This window comes from Entelurus aequoreus, linkage group LG09 (genome assembly GCF_033978785.1).
Source record: "Entelurus aequoreus isolate RoL-2023_Sb linkage group LG09, RoL_Eaeq_v1.1, whole genome shotgun sequence".
Lineage (NCBI taxonomy): Eukaryota > Metazoa > Chordata > Actinopteri > Syngnathiformes > Syngnathidae > Entelurus > Entelurus aequoreus.
Window position 1 is genome coordinate 2,528,590 of NC_084739.1, and position 21,122 is coordinate 2,549,711.

The 21,122-nt window shown below is 36.0% G+C and overlaps 2 protein-coding genes across 2 annotated transcripts in view; one reads left to right on the top strand and one right to left on the bottom strand.

Moving 5' to 3' along the window:
- The window catches only part of LOC133657057 (phosphatidylcholine:ceramide cholinephosphotransferase 1-like), a 79,349-nt gene extending 76,583 nt beyond the window's left edge, over nucleotides 1-2,766 (bottom strand). Inside the window, exon 1 of the mRNA XM_062057949.1 lies at nucleotides 2,650-2,766. The gene's annotated coding sequence lies outside the window, so the exon portion shown is untranslated. The remainder of the gene's footprint in view (nucleotides 1-2,649) is intronic.
- Nucleotides 2,767-11,945: 9,179 nt separating this feature from the next.
- On the top strand, nucleotides 11,946-18,233 carry LOC133656739 (multiple inositol polyphosphate phosphatase 1-like). The gene is made up of 5 exons (XM_062057575.1): nucleotides 11,946-12,569; nucleotides 14,642-14,833; nucleotides 14,892-14,989; nucleotides 17,584-17,714; nucleotides 17,782-18,233. Exons 1-5 carry the CDS (start codon nucleotides 12,011-12,013, stop codon nucleotides 18,155-18,157), a joined length of 1,356 nt encoding a protein of 451 aa, XP_061913559.1. The 5' UTR covers nucleotides 11,946-12,010; the 3' UTR covers nucleotides 18,158-18,233.
- The last annotated feature ends 2,889 nt before the right edge of the window (nucleotides 18,234-21,122 follow it).

A 21,122-nucleotide genomic window follows, 5' to 3' on the forward strand; every position in this document is an offset into this window, starting at 1 on the left:
CTTGCAGACAGTCCAACAGTCTTTACTTTGGCACTAAATGCTCAGAGCAACAATAAACCTCTGACTCCACTTTTTAGCACCCAAATTAGCACTGAACTGCAGCCACTGTTAAATGAAGTTGCTTCCTCACTACTTTTTTTGCACAAAAATCTGCACTTATTTGTGTTTGTACACACATACAGTGGTGGTCAAAAGTGTACATACACGTGTAAAGAACATCATGTCATGGCTGTCTTGAGTTTACAATCATTTCTACAACTCTTATTTGTTTGTGATGTAGTGATTGGAGCACATACTTGTTGCTCACAAAAAACATTCATGAAGTTTGCTTCTTTTATGAATTTATTATGGCTCTACTGGAAATGTGAGGGTCAAAAGTATACATACAGCAATGTTAATATTTGCTTACATGTCCCTTGGCAAGTTTACCTGCAATAAGGCACTTTTGGTAGCCATTCCTTTACCACGTTTGACGTGTGTTTGGGGGGGTCATTGTCCTGTTGGAACACCCAACCTCCGGGCTGATGATTTTAGGTTGTCCTGAAGAATTTGGAGGCCATTTTTGTTTCATCTGACATCACATGGACAAAGATAAGACCTTCTGGAGGAAAGTTCTGTGGTCAGATGACACAAAAATGGGAGCTGTTTGGCCACAATACCCAGCAATATGTTTAGAGGAGAAAAGGTGAGGCTTTTAATCCCAGGAACACCACTCCTACCGTCAAGCATGGTGGTGGTAGTATTATGCTCTGGGCCTGTTTTGCTGCCAATGGAACTGCTGCTTTACAGAGAGTAAATGGGACAATAGAAAACCTCCAAATTCACACTTCATTATAACACTTATATGAGACTTTTAAAGTCATTTTGATAGTAGGCTAATATAGACACTTACATCATGTGTTGCCTTCATTATAACACTTATATAAGACTTTTAAAGTAATTTTGATAGTAGGCTAATATAACTAATATAGACACTTACATCATGTGTTGCCTTCATTATAACACTTATATAAGACTTTTAAAGTCATTTTGATAGTAGGCTAATATAACTAATATAGACACTTACATCATGTGTTGCCTTCATTATAACACTTATATAAGACTTTTAAAGTCATTTTGATAGTAGGCTAATATAACTAATATAGACACTTACATCATGTGTTGCCTTCATTATAACACTTATATAAGACTTTTAAAGTCATTTTGATAGTAGGCTAATATAACTAATATAGACACTTACATCATGTGTTGTCTTCATTATAACACTTATATAAGACTTTTAAAGTCATTTTGATAGTAGGCTAATATAACTAATATAGACACTTACATCATGTGTTGCCTTCATTATAACACTTATATAAGACTTTTAAAGTAATTTTGATAGTAGGCTAATATAACTAATATAGACACTTACATCATGTGTTGCCTTCATTATAACACTTATATAAGACTTTTAAAGTCATTTTGATAGTAGGCTAATATAACTAATATAGACACTTACATCATGTGTTGCCTTCATTATAACACTTATATAAGACTTTTAAAGTCATTTTGATAGTAGGCTAATATAACTAATATAGACACTTACATCATGTGTTGTCTTCATTATAACACTTATACAAGACTTTTAAAGTCATTTTGATAGTAGGCTAATATAGCTAATATAGACACTTACATCATGTGTTGCCTTCATTATAACACTTATATAAGACTTTTAAAGTCATTTTGATAGTAGGCTAATATAGCTAATATAGACACTTACATCATGTGTTGCCTTCATTATAACACTTATATAAGACTTTTAAAGTCATTTTGATAGTAGGCTAATATAACTAATATAGACACTTACATCATGTGTTGCCTTCATTATAACACTTATATAAGACTTTTAAAGTCATTTTGATAGTAGGCTAATATAACTAATATAGACACTTACGTGATGTGTTGCCTTCATTATAACACTTATATAAGACTTTTAAAGTCAGTTTGATAGTAGGCTAATATAACTAATATAGACACTTACATCATGTGTTGCCTTCATTATAACACTTATATAAGACTTTTAAAGTCATGTTAATAGTAGGCTAATATAACTAATATAGACAATTACACCACAGTCCATAAAAACTAAACAAAGTGTTGCTACTTATTTTAATTGTCCATTAAAGCGGCGGGCCGTTAGCTGACACACCTGTGAGCTGCCAGTCGTGGGAAATGACAGCCGCCGGCGGTTTTCGAACCTTCTCCACCCACGCAGCGTGTACGTGGACGGACATTTAAGTCGGTGCGATGCAGGATTAGATCTTATAACCTAGATAAGCAAACGTCGGCGTCATCGCTATTTGAGCTAGCTGGCTAGCACACAACAAGAGCAGCTAGCTGTAAACACCAGACTCCGTTAGCGAATGTCGTTAACCGCCGTTAAAACAATAACTTCTCATTTCTTGTCAAATTTAAATAGCGTTATTTATATTTACGCATTATTGGCTTTAAATCGGCGTGTATTAGCGGAGATAGTTTGTGTTGGGAAAACAGTTATATTCGGTGCAGCCATCAGTGGACAGAGATCGATTACGTACACTGAAGCCATTCGAGGGTTCTTATGTTGGGGGTTTTTAAGGGTTGTACGTGCGAGGGTGATGCCGTTACCTTGCCGGGTGATTGCCGATGCGGTCCTCTTCCAATCGGTCGCAACGTGCTCGCCAGCCCCGTCTGCTCGACTCCGGAGCGGCCGCTTAACAACAAGCACAAGTAGGGAGTCCTTACGTGACGTCACCTGTGGCGCCTTCACGTCCTCACACAAAATGTCTCCATTTTCCAAACCCCGGTGTAATAACCGCATTGTTTGAGCTATTTTTTTTACACGTCTTAACTATTTTTAGTTTATTTAAAAAAAATGAACAATACATTAAATTTTAAATATATTGTTTATTTTTTAAGATAACACGACTGCTCCACAAAGGATGAGAATGGAAATAGTCAAAAGTCGTACCGCTTGAGATGCAAGTGAACGCAGCATCAGTGCAGCGGATTCAAGCCTTCTTTGCAGCTTTCTGAAGCCATCTATTGGACAAAATGTGTAGCAAACATCCATCCATTTCTACCGCTTGTCCCTTTATTACTAATGTCCGATAATAGCTTTTTGCCAATATCCGATATTCCGATATTGTCCAACTCTTAATTACCGATACCGACATCAACTGATACCGATATATACTGTCGTGGAATTAACACATTATTATGCCTAATTTGGACAACCAGGTATGGTGAAGATAAGGTCCGTTTTAAACAAATACAATTAAATAAGATAAATAAATAAAAAATATTGAATAAAAAAGAAAGTAAAACAATATAAAAACAGTTACATAGAAACTAGTAATTAATGAAAATGAGTACAATTAACTGTTAAAGGTTAGTACCAGGGGCGTCACTAGCTTTTAAGGACAGGGGGGGCTTAGCCCCCAGGAGATGCACAGGATGCGAGCGAACTTTACGCACAAGCACAAAACTTTACAAACGGCTAACAAAGACTTAGAAATTATTCATTGTTATTTTTTTTATTTATTTTTTTAAATGCACGGGACGAAATGAAATGCTCCCCGGGACGATGGCTTTTAACCATTTTTTTTCTTTTTCTTTTTATGTATTTATGAATTTTACATTTTATATTAAATGTCTTGGTTTTTCCTCCCTCTGAAAATCCTATGAAATGTTTAACAAGCCATCTTATAATAATACAACAGCTATTAATGTAACAATACAATAAAACAAATATATTTAATGATGTTTTTTTCATTATTTTAACAATAGGCTAATGTATATTATTTTATATAGATTCTACAAGAAACACAAAACTTAAAAACTAAATTATTTACTATTGCACACACAAGGTTTCGTGCAGCTTCACTCATTGTAAAGGAAGATAATGTGCTTCGTACACCTGCAGGACCGCAAGCAAGGTCGCAGAGAAAATGCGGACTGGAATTTGAGTGATGTGGGCATTTTCTATTTGAACAAGTGGAATGGATTGGATACCAACGCACTAAAGGGGCTCCCTACCTTACGCTATGAAGTGAGGGGAACCTGAGTGAATAATAACAGGTTATATGATTATTTATTTAAACTCATATTCGGGCCACTTTATAATGAATATGTCGGCATGTATTTGTAAAAAAAAAATATATATATATATATATATATATATATATATATATATATATATATATATATATATATATATATATATAACACCAAATTATTTAGGGGGGCTTAAGAATATTTTAGGGGGGCTTGAGCCCCCTGAAAATAGGCCTAACAACGCCAATGGTTAGTACTATTAGTGGAGCAGCAGCACGCACAATCATGTGTGCTTACGGACTGTATCCCTTGCAGACTGTATTGATATATATTGATATATAATGTAGGAAGCAGAATATTAATAACAGAAAGAAACAACCCTTTTGTGTGAATGAGTGTAAATGGGGGAGGGGTTTTTTGGGGGTTGGTGCACTAATTGTAAGTGTATCTTGTGTTTTTTATGTTGATTTAATTAAAAAACAAACAAACAAAAAAACAAAACAAAAACGATACCGATAAAAAAAAACAATACCGATAATATCCGATATTACATTTTAAAGCATTTATCGACCGATACTATCGGCAGGCCAATATTATCGGACATCTCTAGTAAAAATATATTCCAATTGAAAAAAAGATATAAAGACAGAACAAAAAGATCATATGGACAGCCATAAGTGTTTACATTTTGCTTTATATTTATTATTTTACTTATTTTTTTGCCTGGTTTTGTATTTGTTTTGCATCATCCCGTGAGGTGTATATTCCTTCTTTTTTTTTTTTTTGTTCGGTTTGACCTTCATGAAGTTTTGCACTTATTGTGTTTTTTTGTTGTTGTTTGTTTTCATTATATTTGGATGTAATTGTTGGTTTATATCAGGGGTCAGCAACCTTTTTGAAAGCAAGAGCTACTTCTTGGGTAGTGATTAATGCGAAGGGCTACCAGTTTGATACACACTTAAATAAATTGCCAGAAATAGCCAATTTGCTCAATTTACTTTTAACTCTATGTTATTATTAATAATTAATGATATTTACACTTAATTGAACGGTTTAAAAGAGGAGAAAACACCAAAAAAATTACAATTAAATTTTGAAACATAGTTTATCTTCAATTTCGACTCTTTAAAATTCAAAATTCAACCGAAAAAAAGAAGAGAAAAACTAGCTAATTCGAATCTTTTTGAAAAAATGAAAAAAAAAAGAATTTATGGAACATCATTAGTAATTTTTCCTGATTAAGATTAATTTTAGAATTTTGATGACATATTTTAAATAGGTTAAAATCCAATCTACACTTTGTTAGAATATATAACAAATTGGACCAAGCTATATTTCTAACAAAGACAAATCATTATTTCTTCTAGATTTTCCAGAACAAACATTTTATAAGAAATTCAAAAGACTTTGAAATAAGATTTAAATTTGATTCTACAGATTTTCTAGATTTGCCAGAATAATTTTTTTGAAATTTAATCATAATAAGTTTGAAGAAATATTTCAAAAATATTCTTCGTCGAAAAAACAGAAGCTAAAATGAAGAATTATACTAAAATGTATTTATTATTCTTTACAATAAAAAATAATAATTACTTGAACATTGATTTAAATTGTCAGGAAAGAAGAGGAAGGAATTTAAAAGGTAAAAAGGTATATGTGTTTAAAAATCCTAAAATCATTTTTAAGGTTGTATTTTTTTCTGTAAAATTGTCTTTCTGAAAGTTATAAGAAGCAAAGTAAAAAAATTAATGAATTTATTCAAACAAGTAAAGACCAAGTCTTTAAAATATTTCCTTGGATTTTCAAATTCTATTTGAGTTTTGTCTCTCTTAGAATTAAAAATGTCAGGCAAAGCGAGACCAGCTTGCTAGTAAATAAATAAAATTAAAAAAATAGAGGCAGCTCACTGGTAAGTGCTGCTATTTGAGCTATTTTTAGAACAGGCCAGCGGGCTACTCATCTGGTCCTTACGGGCTACCTGGTGCCCGCGGGCACCACGTTGGTGACCCCTGGTTTATATGATATCCATTACGTAAGACTACGTATTATGTTGAAGGGGGCAGGAAAATATAAGATTTTTCTTCATCCTGCTCCTTCTCAGGCATTGGTGTGTACCATATTTTTCGGACTATAATTTGCAGTTTTTTTCATAGTTTGGCCGGGTTCCAGTGTGACTTATATATGTTTTTTTCCTTCTTTATTATGCATTTTCGGCAGATGCGACTTATACTCCGGTGTGTTTTATACTCCGAAAAATATGGTAAATGTATAATTGAGGTAAAATTGTCTATCGATCAAAGATGCACATCAATGAAGGAGATAAATAAAAATTAAATTAAATTAAATATGTCGATTTTTTGTTCTTCCGTTGCATGCGCAATAACTACTACATTGACTACAGTGATGGAGTGTTACCTCTCCCAAGGCTGAATTTGCAGCGCGTTCACCAAATATTAGATTAGATTAGATTAGTTTATTTCAAAGTGGGACAATGCAATTTCATAACACACATGACTACACATGGTTTAAAAAAAACAGAATTAACCAGAAGGCTATTTTTCATCTGTAGTCCCCTGGTCATGATGTTAAAAAAAAAAAATTAAAAAAAAGGCAGTATAATTACAATTTAAAATAAAAATAAAAGAAAGAGAGAGAAAAAGAAAAGAAAAGCAAACAAAACATACACAATATGATAAAAAATAAAATACAACATCACAGCAGAACATTTATATTAGCATCAAAATAGGCTCATTTTTTAGTGCTGCAGATATAATTTCATCATCAATATTTTGCATACTTAAAATTTTCCAAGTGTTTACTGTTTTTATTCTGTCTGCATTTTGTGTCTGTAAATTAAATAAATACACTTAAATAAATGTAAAATAAAATAAAAATAAAAAAACATATTTAAAATGTGAAAATAATTCATTTATAAGTAAAAGTATTCATTAAATTGCTATTTCTCAAATTAAGTTACAGATCAAAATGTAAAACAATTCCATTTTTAGATAAGATAATTGCGTAGCATCGGCTTATAGCTGCAGCTCGACGGGAAGGACGGAAGATGGACAACGCTGAGGAAAAGAAGTGGAGGGTATGTGTTGAATTAAAGAAACAAATCATCCAAATATGACCGAGTGTGTCTCCGACTTGGCGGAGCAGTTTCGAACGTAAGTCGGAAGCGGAATGAGTCTAACGCCTGCCACGGACGTTGTTGGGATAATATCTCATCGGCTGACATTTATCCATGAAAATATGGAGAAGCTGCTAACGACGTGCTTGACGGAGAGGCAGCGGGAAGGAGATAGGTAGTTATTATTGTATTACTTCATAAAACTACTGCAGTTGTTAGCAGTACATTCTATTGTATTGTTTTTATACAGTATTTATTACCTAAAAGTGTGTTTTTTTGTTTTTTAAACGGCATGCTACATGTTAAAATTGTGCTGTTTAGCTGTTTAATTGGCGTTAATTAACACCAATTAAATAGATTTTAAGTGTTCAAAGTGTTTTGATTTAAGAGCTCCGTCACAGAAGCAATGAAGTTCTGAAGTCTATTGTATATCATAACACATATTTAATGACACTTTCTATATTTTCCAGTACTGTAATTATTCAATTGTGAGGTGTATAATTTATTTAATAATATTTACTGAAAAAAATATTATTTATTTGATAGAATTGTTGTTGTAAAATCATCTCTGATTTTTTTAATGACATTTTTAAAGAGACTTTTATTTCATAATGCGGATAAAAAGCAGCACATATGATGATGATATTGATAATAACTATTGTGGTATTGTTGAATGTGCTCAAAAAGTACTTATACACACACACTAAAATCTTTTGACCAGGTTTTTTTCTCAGCTGGGATAGACTCCAGCCCCAAACCCCCCCCCCCCCCCCCCCTCCATAGTCTTATGTGTAATTTAATGGCTAAGTTTTTAGTGTTTTACATGTTGCTTTGTACTGGAGCACTTTAAGATGTATTTAAACGAAAATTGCGTAACAAATAAAATATTTTATTACGATTTATAAATTGCCGGTGGGCGTTGTGGCCTCCTACACCGCTCAGCGGTCCTTGAACGCATCATAAAAACACCTCTGTCTCCATCCCTCTATATCAGGGGTCAGCAACCTTTTTGAAAGCAAGAGCTACTTCTTGGGTAGTGATTAATGCGAAGGGCTACCAGTTTGATACACACTTCAATAAATTGCCAGAAATAGCCAATTTGCTCAATTTACCTTTAACTCTATGTTATTATTAATAATTAATGATATTTACACTTAATTGAACGGTTTAAAAGAGGAGAAAACACGAAAAAAATGACAATTACATTTTGAAACATAGTTTATCTTCAATTTCGACTCTTTAAAATTCAAAATTCAACCGAAAAAAAGAAGAGAAAAACTTCAAAAAATAATTTATGGAACATCATTAGTAATTTTTCCTGATTAAGATTAATTTTAGAATTTTGATGACATGTTTTAAATAGGTTAAAATCCAATGTACACTTTGTTAGAATATATAACAAATTGGACCAAGCTATATTTCTAACAAAGACAAATCATTATTTCTTCTAGATTTTCCAGAACAAAAATTTTAAAAGAAATTCAAAAGACTTTGAAATAAGATTTAAATTTGATTCTATAGATTTTCTAAATTTGCCAGAATAATTGTTTTGAAATTTAATCATAATAAGTTTGAAGAAATATTTCACAAACATTCTTCGTCGAAAAAACAGAAGCTAAAATGAAGAATTAAATTAAAATGTATTTATTATTCTTTACAATAAAAAAAATATATTTACTTGAACATTGATTTAAATTGTCAGGAAAGAAGAGGAAGGAATTTAAAAGGTAAAAAGGTATATGTGTTTAAAAATCCTAAAATCATTTTTAAGGTTGTATTTTTTTCTCTAAAATTGTCTTTCTGAAAGTTATAAGAAGCAAAGTAAAAAAATTAATGAATTTATTTAAACAAGTGAAGACCAAGTCTTTAAAATATTTTCTTGGATTTTCAAATTCTATTTGAGTTTTGTCTCTCTTAGAATAAAAAATGTCGGGCAAAGTGAGACCAGCTTGCTAGTAAATAAATACAATTTAAAAAATCGAGGCAGCTCACTGGTAAGTGCTGCTATTTGAGCTATTTTTAGAACAGGCCAGCGGGCTACTCATCTGGTCCTTACGGGCGACCTGGTGCCCGCGGGCACCGCGTTGGTGACCCCTGCTCTAGTGTAAGTAAGTTCAATGTGCACAACTGAATAGGTTAGTTCAAGGGTCGGCAACCCGTGGCTCTTTAGCGCCGCCCTAGTGGAGCTTTTTCACAAATGTATGAAAAAGATGGGAAATATATTTGTTTTAACCTGACAAAAAGCGTCCTAATTGTTAGAAATCCCACTCTTTAAATTCAACATGCTTCACTGATGACAGCATTTGGTAAGCGCCGTTTTGTCCTACTCATTTTGGCGGTCCTTGAACTCACCGTAGTGTGTTTACATGCGCAACTTTCTCCGACGCTGTCACGGAAAGACGTGTTTCAGGCCACTCCTTCTTTGTCTCATTTTGTCCACCAAACGTTTTATGCTGTGCGTGAATGCACAAGGGTGAGCTTTGTTGATGTTATTGACTCGTTGGAGTGTCAGGTTGTGACGGAACAACATTGTGTGAAACAACATGCTTTTTGACGACGTTTAATCAACGATTTTGACCGTTGAATTTTGGTCATTTCCCAACCAATATTCTACCACACAAATACAACGTTGAAACAACACGCTTTTTGACGACGTTGAATCAATGTCGGGTTGTGACGTTGATTTGACCGTTGACATTTGGTCAACCAAAAACGTGGATCCAACGTTAGACACCAATGTTGTCTCAATGTACAAATACAACTATTTAACAACGTTGTTTCAAAGTCACTTTTAAAGGACATATACGTATCATCAACGTGAGTGGCTTACGATTTGAAGATGTCTGTATCACATGACACAAATAGAGTGGGAAGAGACGGTCATTAATACAATTTAAAAGTCAGAGGGGAAAAAAAAAAAACTGACATTTTTGCAAACCAAGAATGAAATCGGGTCAAGCGGGGGAACAGGAATGTCCAGAAAGTAATCAGACTACAAGATGAAGTATGTGAGCGGAGTTACGTCAGTCCTACCAGAGGAATAAATCAGATAAAAATATGTCCGTTTAAAAAACAGAAAGTTACCACGTTGACAACAAGTTTCTCTGCATTCTCAGCTTGTGAGGACTTTTAATAGAATAGAATAGAAAGTACTTTATTGATCCCTGGGGGAAATTCAGCACCACAGTTCACTCACAATAGACAATAAACACTTGGGTATTTTTTTACATGTGAATAATATAAATACAGTCTATTATACAGCATTATTCACATGTGAATAATATAAATACAATCTATTATACAGCATTATTCACATGTGAATAATATAAATACAGTCTATTATACAGCATTATTCACATGTGAATAACATAAATACAGTCTATTATACAGCATTATTCACATGTGAATAATATAAATACAGTCTATTATACAGCATTATTCACCTGTGAATAATATAAATACAGTCTATTATACAGCATTATTCACATGTGAATAATATAAATACAGTCTATTATACAGCATTATTCACATGTGACTAATATAAATACACTCTATTATACAGCATTATTCACATGTGAATAATATAAATAGTCTATTATACAGCATTATTCACATGTGAATAATATAAATATAGTCTATTATACAGCATTATTCACATGTGAATAATATAAATACAGTCTATTATACAGCATTATTCACATGTGACTAATACAAATACAGTCTATTATACAGCATTATTCACATGTGAATAATATAAATACAGTCTATTATACAGCATTATTCACCTGTGAATAATATAAATACAGTCTATTATACAGCATTATTCACCTGTGAATAATATAAATACAGTCTATTATACAGCATTATTCACCTGTGAATAATATAAATAGTCTATTATACAGCATTATTCACATGTGAATAATATAAATACAGTCTATTATACAGCATTATTCACATGTGAATAATATAAATACAGTCTATTATACAGCATTATTCACCTGTGAATAATATAAATACAGTCTATTATACAGCATTATTCACATGTGAATAATATAAATACAGTCTATTATACAGCATTATTCACATGTGAATAATATAAATACAGTCTATTATACAGCATTATTCACATGTGAATAATATAAATACAGTCTATTATACAGCATTATTCACCTGTGAATAATATAAATACAGTCTATTATACAGCATTATTCACCTGTGAATAATATAAATACAGTCTATTATACAGCATTATTCACATGTGAATAATATAAATACAGTCTATTATACAGCATTATTCACATGTGAATAATATAAATACAGTCTATTATACAGCATTATTCACATGTGAATAATATAAATACAGTCTATTATACAGCATTATTCACCTGTGAATAATATAAATACAGTCTATTATACAGCATTATTCACATGTGAATAATATAAATACAGTCTATTATACAGCATTATTCACATGTGAATAATATAAATACAGTCTATTATACAGCATTATTCACATGTGAATAATATAAATACAGTCTATTATACAGCATTATTCACATGTGAATAACATAAATACAGTCTATTATACAGCATAAGTGCAGCATGTTTGCACATCAAACTGTTAATTTCGTCCCCAAATGTTGCAAAAGTTACTCCGACTAATCTCGTTGCTCCACCGTTGAAGGTCCAAAGTTCACTTCAGGATGTTACGCAACCCTCCGGGGCTGAAAGAAACACTCACACACACACAAAAACGACTTAGTTGACACACACACACACAGTTTGGGTGGAGCAGGAATCATGCAGGCGGGCATGTGGAGGCTCCTCGGCGTCCACTTGATGTTCGCCGCCGTCACCAGCGCCCACCCGAGCGTACCGAGGATCGCCAAATACTTTGGCACCAAGGGACGCTACGAGGAAGTCAACCCCTACCTCCTGGACGACATCCTGGCCGTCAACGCCTCCGTCCTGCGCCCTCCGTCTCCGGCATGCCGCCCGCGCCACCTGAGCGCCATGGTACGCCACGGCACCAGGTACCCCACCGGCCCCATCCTCAAGGAGATGCAGAACATGTACCAGGCGGTGAAAGGGGCCTCCCCCGCCAAGGAGAGCTGGGTGCGGGACATCCAGACCCGGTGGGACATGTGGTACACGGAGGACATGGACGGGCGACTGGCCCGCAAAGGCGTGGACGACCACAAGCATCTGGCGGTCAGGCTGGCCAAGCTCTTCCCCTCCTTGCTGACGGAGGAGAACCTCAAGGGAGGCTTGGTGAGCTTCACCAGCAGCTCCCAGCACCGCTGCGTCAACAGCACCCGGGCCTTCCGGGCGGGTCTCACAGAACTGTGGCATGTTGAAGGTAGGACTCATGTATCCATGAAATAGTCTGTTCCAGGGTGAACACACACCCCATCATAAAACATGTATCATCATTTTTAAGTAACATTCTATACTAGTGACTACAGTATGCTCGTCACTATTGACAAGTTTGCAGTGTAAACATGAAAACATAAAGTTTCAAGCCCCGTTTAATGTCCCACTAGTGGGAAAAGAAGCTCATCGCCACCAAACAACAATCTATAAGTGCAGGGGAACAAGTTAGTTCAAAAGAGTCTACCCAGCAGGCGCAGGACGTTGATACAAGGTTGATTATACGTACATGTCCTTTACAACTGACTTTGAAACAACGTTGCAAAATAGTCGTATTTGTACTTTGAGACAATGTTGATGTCTTATGTTGGATCCACGTTGTTGGTTGGGGAAATGACCACATTTCAATGTCAAATCAACGTCAGAACCTGACATTGAATAAACGTCGTCAAAAAGCATGTTGTTTCAACATTATGTTTGAGTTGTGGAATATTGGTTGGGAAATGACCAAATTTCAATGTCAGGACCAAACATTGGTTAAACGTTGTCAAAAAGCATGTTGTTTCAACGTTGTATTTGTGTTGTAGAATAGTAGTTGGGGAAATGACCACATTTCAATGGTCAAATCAACTATAGAACCCAACATTGAATAAACGTTGTCAAAAAGCATGTTGTTTCAACGTTGTATTTGTGTTGTAGAATAGTGGTTGGGAAAATGACCAAATTTTTATGTCAAATCAACGTCACAATCTGACATTGAATAAACGTTGTCAAAAAGCATGTTGTTTCAACGTATTTGTTGTCAGGACGTGGACTATGGAGTGGTAGTCTACTTTATCTTTTTTTAACAGGTTTTTAACACATTGAAGTGTAAAAATAAGTTAACTAATGTTACAAATAAATTGTACTTTATAATTTTTAACACACTGAAGTGTAACAATAAGTTAACTAATGTTAAAAAAATGATATACTTTATCTTTGTTAACAGGTATTTAACTCATTCAAGTGTAAAAATAAGTTAGCTAATTTAAAAAAAACAGTCTACTTTATCTTTTTTTAACAGGTTTTTAACACATTGAAGTGTAAAAATAAGTTAACTAATGTTACAAATAAATTGTACTTTATAATTTTTAACACACTGAAGTGTAACAATAAGTTAACTAATGTTAAAAAAATGATATACTTTATCTTTGTTAACAGGTATTTAACTCATTCAAGTGTAAAAATAAGTTAACTAATGTTAAAAAAAAAAACAGTTTACTTTATATTTTTTAACAGGTTTTTAACTCATTCAAGGGAAAAAATAAGTTAACTAATGTTAAAAAAGGATATACTTATCTTTGTAAAAGTTTTTTTTAACTCATTCAAGAGTAACAATTAGTTAACTAATGTTAAAAAAAACAGTCTACTTTATATTTTTTAACAGGTTTTTAACTTATTCAAGTGTAAAATAAGTTAACTAATGTTAAAAAAACAACATTCTACTTTATCTTTGTTTACAGGTTTTTAACTCAATCAAATGTAAAAAAAAAAAAAACCACCTGTTCTAACTTTGTTAACAGGTTCTTAACTCATTCAAGTGTAAAAATAAGTTAACTAATGTTAAAAAATATAAAAATATATATACTTAATCTTTTTTAAAAGGTTTTTAACTCATTCAGGTGTAAGATAAGTTAACTAATGTTAAAAACAAATTCTACTTTATCTTCTTTAAAACGTTTTTAACTCATTGAAGTGTAAAAATAAGTTAACTAATGTTAAAAAAATATATATACTTTATTTTTTTAACAGGTTTTTAACTCATTCAGGTGTAAGATAAGTTAACTAATTTTAAAAAACAGTCTACTTTATCTTTGTTAACAGGTTTTTAACTCATTCAAGTGTAAAAAAACAAAAAAACGTACTCTAACGTTGTTAGCCGGTTTTTCACTAATTTAAGTGTAAAAATAAGTTAACCACCTTTAACAGTAAAACTAGGAAACAATGAAGCAGTGTTTGAACTCAGTGTTTGTGGACTAAAGTGTAAAAAGAAGTGAAGCTAAGTATCTCCCCTGCAACTAGACCAGTTCTACCCCGCTGTGAACGACGCACTGATGAAACATTTCCAGAACTGCCCCAAGTTCCTGGAGGAGGTGGTAAAGAACCCCTCAGCCCTGACAGAGGTGGACAAGTTCAAAGAGGGATCAGAGATGAAGAAGGTCCGGGACAAGATAGCAGACCAACTGGGAGTCCCTCATGAGACCATCACGGCAGGTCAGTGCTGTATTTTAAGACGCTTCGTGAAGCCTAATGATGTCATTTTGAAGCACAGACATGGCCGACGGTGCCTTCAACCTTTGTGCCTACGAGCTGGCCATCAAGACCCTCAACTCCCCCTGGTGTCTGCTCTTTACCCTGGATGATGCTCAGGTAAGCCAGAGCAGAGCAGCCCTCGCGTATACAGGATCTTTGAATCATTTGTGTTCCTAAGAAAAGCCGTTTCCTGTTATATACAGGATCTTTGACCAATATTTGTAGTATGTTCCTAAGAACAACAGTATCCTGTTATATACAGGATCTTTGACCAATATTTGTAGTATGTTCCTAAGAACAACAGTATCCTGTTATATACAAGATCTTTGACCAATATTTGTAGTATGTTCCTAAGAACAACAGTATCCTGTTATATACAGGATCTTTGACCAATATTTGTAGTATGTTCCTAAGAACAACAGTTTCCTGTTATATACATGATCTTTGACCAATATTTGTAGTATGTTACTAAGAACAACAGTATCCTGTTATATACAGGATCTTTGACAAATGTTTTGTAGTATGTTCCTAAGAACAGCAGTATCCTGGTTTATACAGGATCTTTGACCAATATTTGTAGTATGTTACTAAGAACAGCAGTATCCTGGTTTATACAGGATCTTTGACCAATATTTGTAGTATGTTACTAAGAACAGCAGTATCCCGGTTTATACAGGATCTTTGACCAATATTTGTAGTATGTTCCTAAGAACAGCAGTATCCTGGTTTATACAGGATCTTTGACCAATATTTGTAGTATGTTACTAAGAACAGCAGTATCCTGGTTTATACAGGATCTTTGACCAATATTTGTAGTATGTTACTAAGAACAGCAGTATCCTGGTTTATACAGGATCTTTGACCAATATTTGTAGTATGTTCCTAAGAACAGCAGTATCCTGGTTTATACAGGATCTTTGACCAATATTTGTAGTATGTTACTAAGAACAACAGTATCCTATTATATACAGGATCTTTGACCAATATTTGTAGTATGTTACTAAGAACAACAGTCTCCTGTTATATACAGGATCTTTGACAAATATTTGTAGTATGTTACTAAGAACAACAGTCTCCTGTTATATACAGGATCTTTGACCAATATTTGTAGTATGTTACTAAGAACAACAGTCTCCTGGTATATACAGGATCTTTGACCAATATTTGTAGTATGTTCCTAAGAACAACAGTCTCCTGGTATATACAGGATCTTTGACCAATATTTGTAGTATGTTACTAAGAACAACAGTCTCCTGTTATATACAGGATCTTTGACTAATGTTTTGTAGTATGTTCCTAAGAACAGCAGTATCCTGGTTTATACAGGATCTTTGACCAATATCTGTAGTACGTTACTAAGAACAACAGTATCCTGTTATATACAGGATCTTTGGCCAATATTTGTAGTATGTTACTAAGAACAACAGTCTCCTGTTATATACAGAATCTTTGACCAATATTTGTAGTATGTTCCTAAGAACAGCAGTATCCTGATTTATACAGGATCTTTGACCAATATCTGTAGTATGTTACTAAGAACAACAGTCTCCTGTTATATACAGGATCTTTGACACTAGTTTTGTAGTATGTTCCTAAGAACAACAGTCTCCTGTTATATACAGGATCTTTGACTAATGTTTTGTAGTATGTTCCTAAGAACAGCAGTATCCTGGTTTATACAGGATCTTTGACCAATATCTGTAGTATGTTACTAAGAACAACAGTATCCTGTTATATACAGGATCTTTGACCAATATTTGTAGTATGTTACTAAGAACAACAGTCACCTGTTATATACAGGATCTTTGACTAATGTTTTGTAGTATGTTCCTAAGAACAGCAGTATCCTGGTTTATACAGGATCTTTGGCCAATATCTGTAGTATGTTACTAAAAACAACAGTATCCTGTTATATACAGGATCTTTGACCAATATCTGTAGTATGTTACTAAGAACAACAGTATCCTGTTATATACAGGATCTTTGGCCAATATTTGTAGTATGTTACTAAGAACAACAGTCTCCTGTTATATACAGAATCTTTGACCAATATTTGTAGTATGTTCCTAAGAACAGCAGTATCCTGGTTTATACAGGATCTTTGACCAATATTTGTAGTATGTTACTAAGAACAGCAGTATCCTGGTTTATACAGGATCTTTGACCAATATCTGTAGTATGTTACTAAGAACAACAGTCTCCTGTTATATACAGGATCTTTGACACTAGTTTTGTAGTATGTTACTAAGAACAACAGTCTCCTGTTATATACAGGATCTTTGACTATAGTTTTGTAGTATGTTACTAAGAACAACAGTCTCCTGTTATATACAGGATCTTTGACTAATGTTTTGTAGTATGTTCCTAAGAACAGCGGTATCCTGGTTTATACAGGATCTTTGACCAATATCTGTAGTATGTTACTAAGAACAACAATATCCTGTTATATACATGATCTTTGACCAATAGTTTTGTATTACATTCCTAAGAAAAGCAGTATCCTGTTATATACAGGATCTTTGACCAATATTTTTGTAGTATAGCCAATTTTACAGCCGTGCACCTCAGAGTCAGATAAGCTGGTACTTGACACATGCTAACGGTTAGCATGCTAACTTTAGCTAGCTGGCACTATTGCGTCAGGCGACTGGCGGTGCAACGGGACGGGGCGAGGGTCAAGATTTAATCACTTTGTTCCCCCCCTCTACCAGGTTGTGGAGTACGCCAACGACCTGCGGCAGTTCTGGAAGAGAGGATACGGTTACGATATCAACAGCAAGTCCAGCTGCATTCTGTTCCATGATGTGTTCAGTCGGCTGGACAAAGCGGCCGCTGACATCAAGTGAGTAAAGAGATTGTTTTTGCTTGTTCGGCACATTTTGACCTCCTTCATTTCGTACGGTTTTTAGGGCCGACCGGCAAGTGAGCGAAGCTGTGACCGTCCAGGTCGGCCACGGCGAGACCCTCCTGCCGCTCTACACCCTCCTGGGCTTCTTCAAGGACGACAACGCCCCCACGTCCTCCAACTACGCCGCGCAAACGGGACGTTCCTTCCGTACCAGCGAGGTGCTGCCCTACGCCGCCAACCTGCTGCTGGTTCTGTACGACTGCGGGCCGGACCAGCTGCGCTTGCAGGCGCTGGTCAACGAGAGACCCGCGGTCTTCCCGGGCCTGGCGGAGCACGCGCCGCTCTACGGGGACGTCAAGGAACGCTACCGGGAGCTGATCCACGGCTGTGATCACGAGACCGAGTGCGAGCTCTTCACCAGGACGGACGCCTTATGAACGTATTCAACTGACATGTTCTTTAAAATGACATATTGCAAATCTATTCAAAATTAAGGCAAATAAAAAAAATCACATGTACAAAATCAGCCTTCCAGGTAAGGTCTATTCAGGTGTACTGGAGAGGAGGCTACGCCGGATAGTCGAACCTCGGATTCAGGAGGAACAGTGTGGTTTTCATCCTGGTCGTGGAACTGTGGACCAGCTCTATACTCTCGGCAGGGTCCTTGAGGGTGCGTGGGAGTTTGCCCAACATGTGCTTTGTGGACTTGGAGAAGGCATTGGACCGTGTCCCTCGGGAAGTCCTGTGGGGAGTGCTCAGAGAGAACGGGGTATCGGACTGTCTGATTGTGGCGGTCCGCTCCCTGTATGATCAGTGTCAGAGCTTGGTCCGCATTGCCGGCAGTAAGTCGGACACGTTTCCAGTGAGGGTTGGACTCCGCCAAGGCTGCCCTTTGTCACCGATTCTGTTCATAACTTTTATGGACAGAATTTCTAGGCGCAGTCAAGGCGTTGAGGGGGTCTGGTTTGGTGGCTGCAGGATTAGGTCTCTGCTTTTTGCAGATAATGTGGTCCTGATGGCTTCACCTGACTAGGATCTTCAGCGCTCATTGCCCTAAACACACCGATTCTGTTCATAACTTTTATGGATAGAATTTCTAGGCGCAGTCAAGGCGTTGAGGGGATCTGGTTTGGTGGCTGCAGGATTAGGTCTCTGATTTTTGCAGATGATGTGGTCCTGATGGCTTCATCTGACCAGGATCTTCAGCTCTCACTGGATCGGTTCGCAGCCGAGTGTGAAGCGACTGGGATGAGAATCAGCACCTCCAAGTCCGAGTCCATGGTTCTCGCCCGGAAAAGGGTGGAGTGCCATCTCCGGGTTGCGGAGGAGACCCTAACCCAAGTGGAGGAGTTCAAGTACCTCGGAGTCTTGTTCACGAGTGAGGGAAGAGTGGATGGTGAGATCGACAGGTGGATCGGTGCGGCGTCTTCAGTAATGCGGACGCCGTATCGATCCGTTGTGGTGAAGAAGGAGCTGAGCCGGAAGGCAAAGCTCTCAATTTACGGGTCGATCTACGTTCCCATCCTCACCTATGGTCATGAGCTTTGGGTTATGACCGAAAGGACAAGATCACGGGTACAAGCGGCCCAAATGAGTTTCCTCCGCCTCTCCCTTAGAGATAGGGTGAGAAGCTCTGCCATCCGGGTGGAGCTCAAAGTAAAGCCGCTGCTCCTCCACATGGAGAGGAGCCAGATGAGGTGGTTCGGGCATCTGGTCAGGATGCCACCAGAACGCCTCCCTAAGGAAGTGTTTAGGGCACGTCCGACCGGTAGGAGGCTACGGGGAAGACCCAGGACACGTTGGGAAGACTATGTCTCCCAACTGGCCTGGGAACGCCTCGGGATCCCCCAGGAAGAGCTGGACGAAGTGGCTCGGGAGAGGGAAGTCTGGGCTTCCCTGCTTAGGCTGCTGCCCCCGCGACCCGACCTCGGATAAGCGGAATAAGATGGATGGATGGATGGATTAATAATATATACATACTATGCAAATATAAAAAAGCTTGTTGTGAAAAATGAGTTGGAATTTCACAAGAAAAAGTTCACAAATTCACAAGAAAAACTTAGAATTTTGGCAGTATTACGATAAAAGTTGTAATTTTCACGGGCCCGCCTCGTCAAAATGGAGTTTTACAGGAAGTGTTGTCATCAAAATAGAATCCCCCATTGAGTATATATATACACATAAAAAAAAATTATTGAACAATGTACATACAAACATATATTCCCAATGTACACAAAAAACAAGGCACTTCCAGCATATCTCAACAATTTCAAAACATCCATCACACACACACACACACACAAACACACACACACACACACTCACACACGCACACACACACACACACACACACACACACACACACACACACACACACACACACACACACACACACACACACACACACTTGTATATTTGTTACCTTCTTGAAAATGAAGAAAATGCCTCCCTCTTTAGGACCACCCTCTCTAGATATATAAAGAAGTGTATTTACAACATTAATAATATATACATACTATGCACATATAAAAAAGCTTGTTGTGAAAAATTAGTTGGAATTTCACAAGAAAAAATTAGAATTTTGGCAGTATTATGATAAACGTTGCAATTTTCACCGGCCTGCCTCGTCAAAATGGAGTTTTACAGGAAGTGTTGTCATCAAAATAGAAGCCCCCATTGAATATATATATATATATATATAAATTTTTTTTTTTTTAATTGAACAATGTACATACAAACATATATTCCCAATGTACACAAAAAAAACAAGGCACTTTCAACATATCTCAACAATTTCAAACATCTATCACACACACACACACACGCACACACACACACACACACACACACACACACAAGGCCGTGTGCCAAGAGATAAGCCGAACAACACTTCTCTCCTTTTTTTTTCTTTTTTTCTTCTTCCTCTAAACATGTTACCTATTTTATATCGCTTTATAACGCTATACATAAATGATTTAGTATGCACTAATTAAAGGGGCAGAGCTTTAAGAGACATTTTAGATATATTTTTTGTAAGAACCACAATTAATAAATATATTTCAGTGAATAATGTCACGAACGGGGGGTCGCAGCTTGCTGCGCGGTTGTTCTCCCAATGCAAAGGAACGGCTCCGGACGAAGGCGTAAGGTAGGAAGTGATTTATTTATCATAAATCATCCAATAAACAAAAACAACAGGGATGCGTGCAGAGCGCACGGGAAGTTAAGGAACTATTACTTAGCATAGGCAAAAGACAAGGAACACTAGAACTCAAAAACTCACGTGACAAGTGCATGGAGCAAACACAATGAGAGCAGGACGAGTGACTGGCAAAGGCAACTTAAATAATGCCTCTGATTAGCGCTCGGGAAGCAGGTGAGCGGGCGAGCACTAATCAGAGA

Bases quoted from the DNA above. Each gene is read 5' to 3' on its own strand.
- LOC133656739 (XM_062057575.1), top strand. From the start codon at position 12,011: ATGCAGGCGGGCATGTGGAGGCTCCTCGGCGTCCACTTGATGTTCGCC. The intron at 12,570-14,641 runs GTAGGACTCATG...CCCTGCAACTAG, and splicing joins AGAACTGTGGCATGTTGAAG to ACCAGTTCTACCCCGCTGTG. The intron at 17,715-17,781 runs GTGAGTAAAGAG...TACGGTTTTTAG, and splicing joins AAAGCGGCCGCTGACATCAA to GGCCGACCGGCAAGTGAGCG.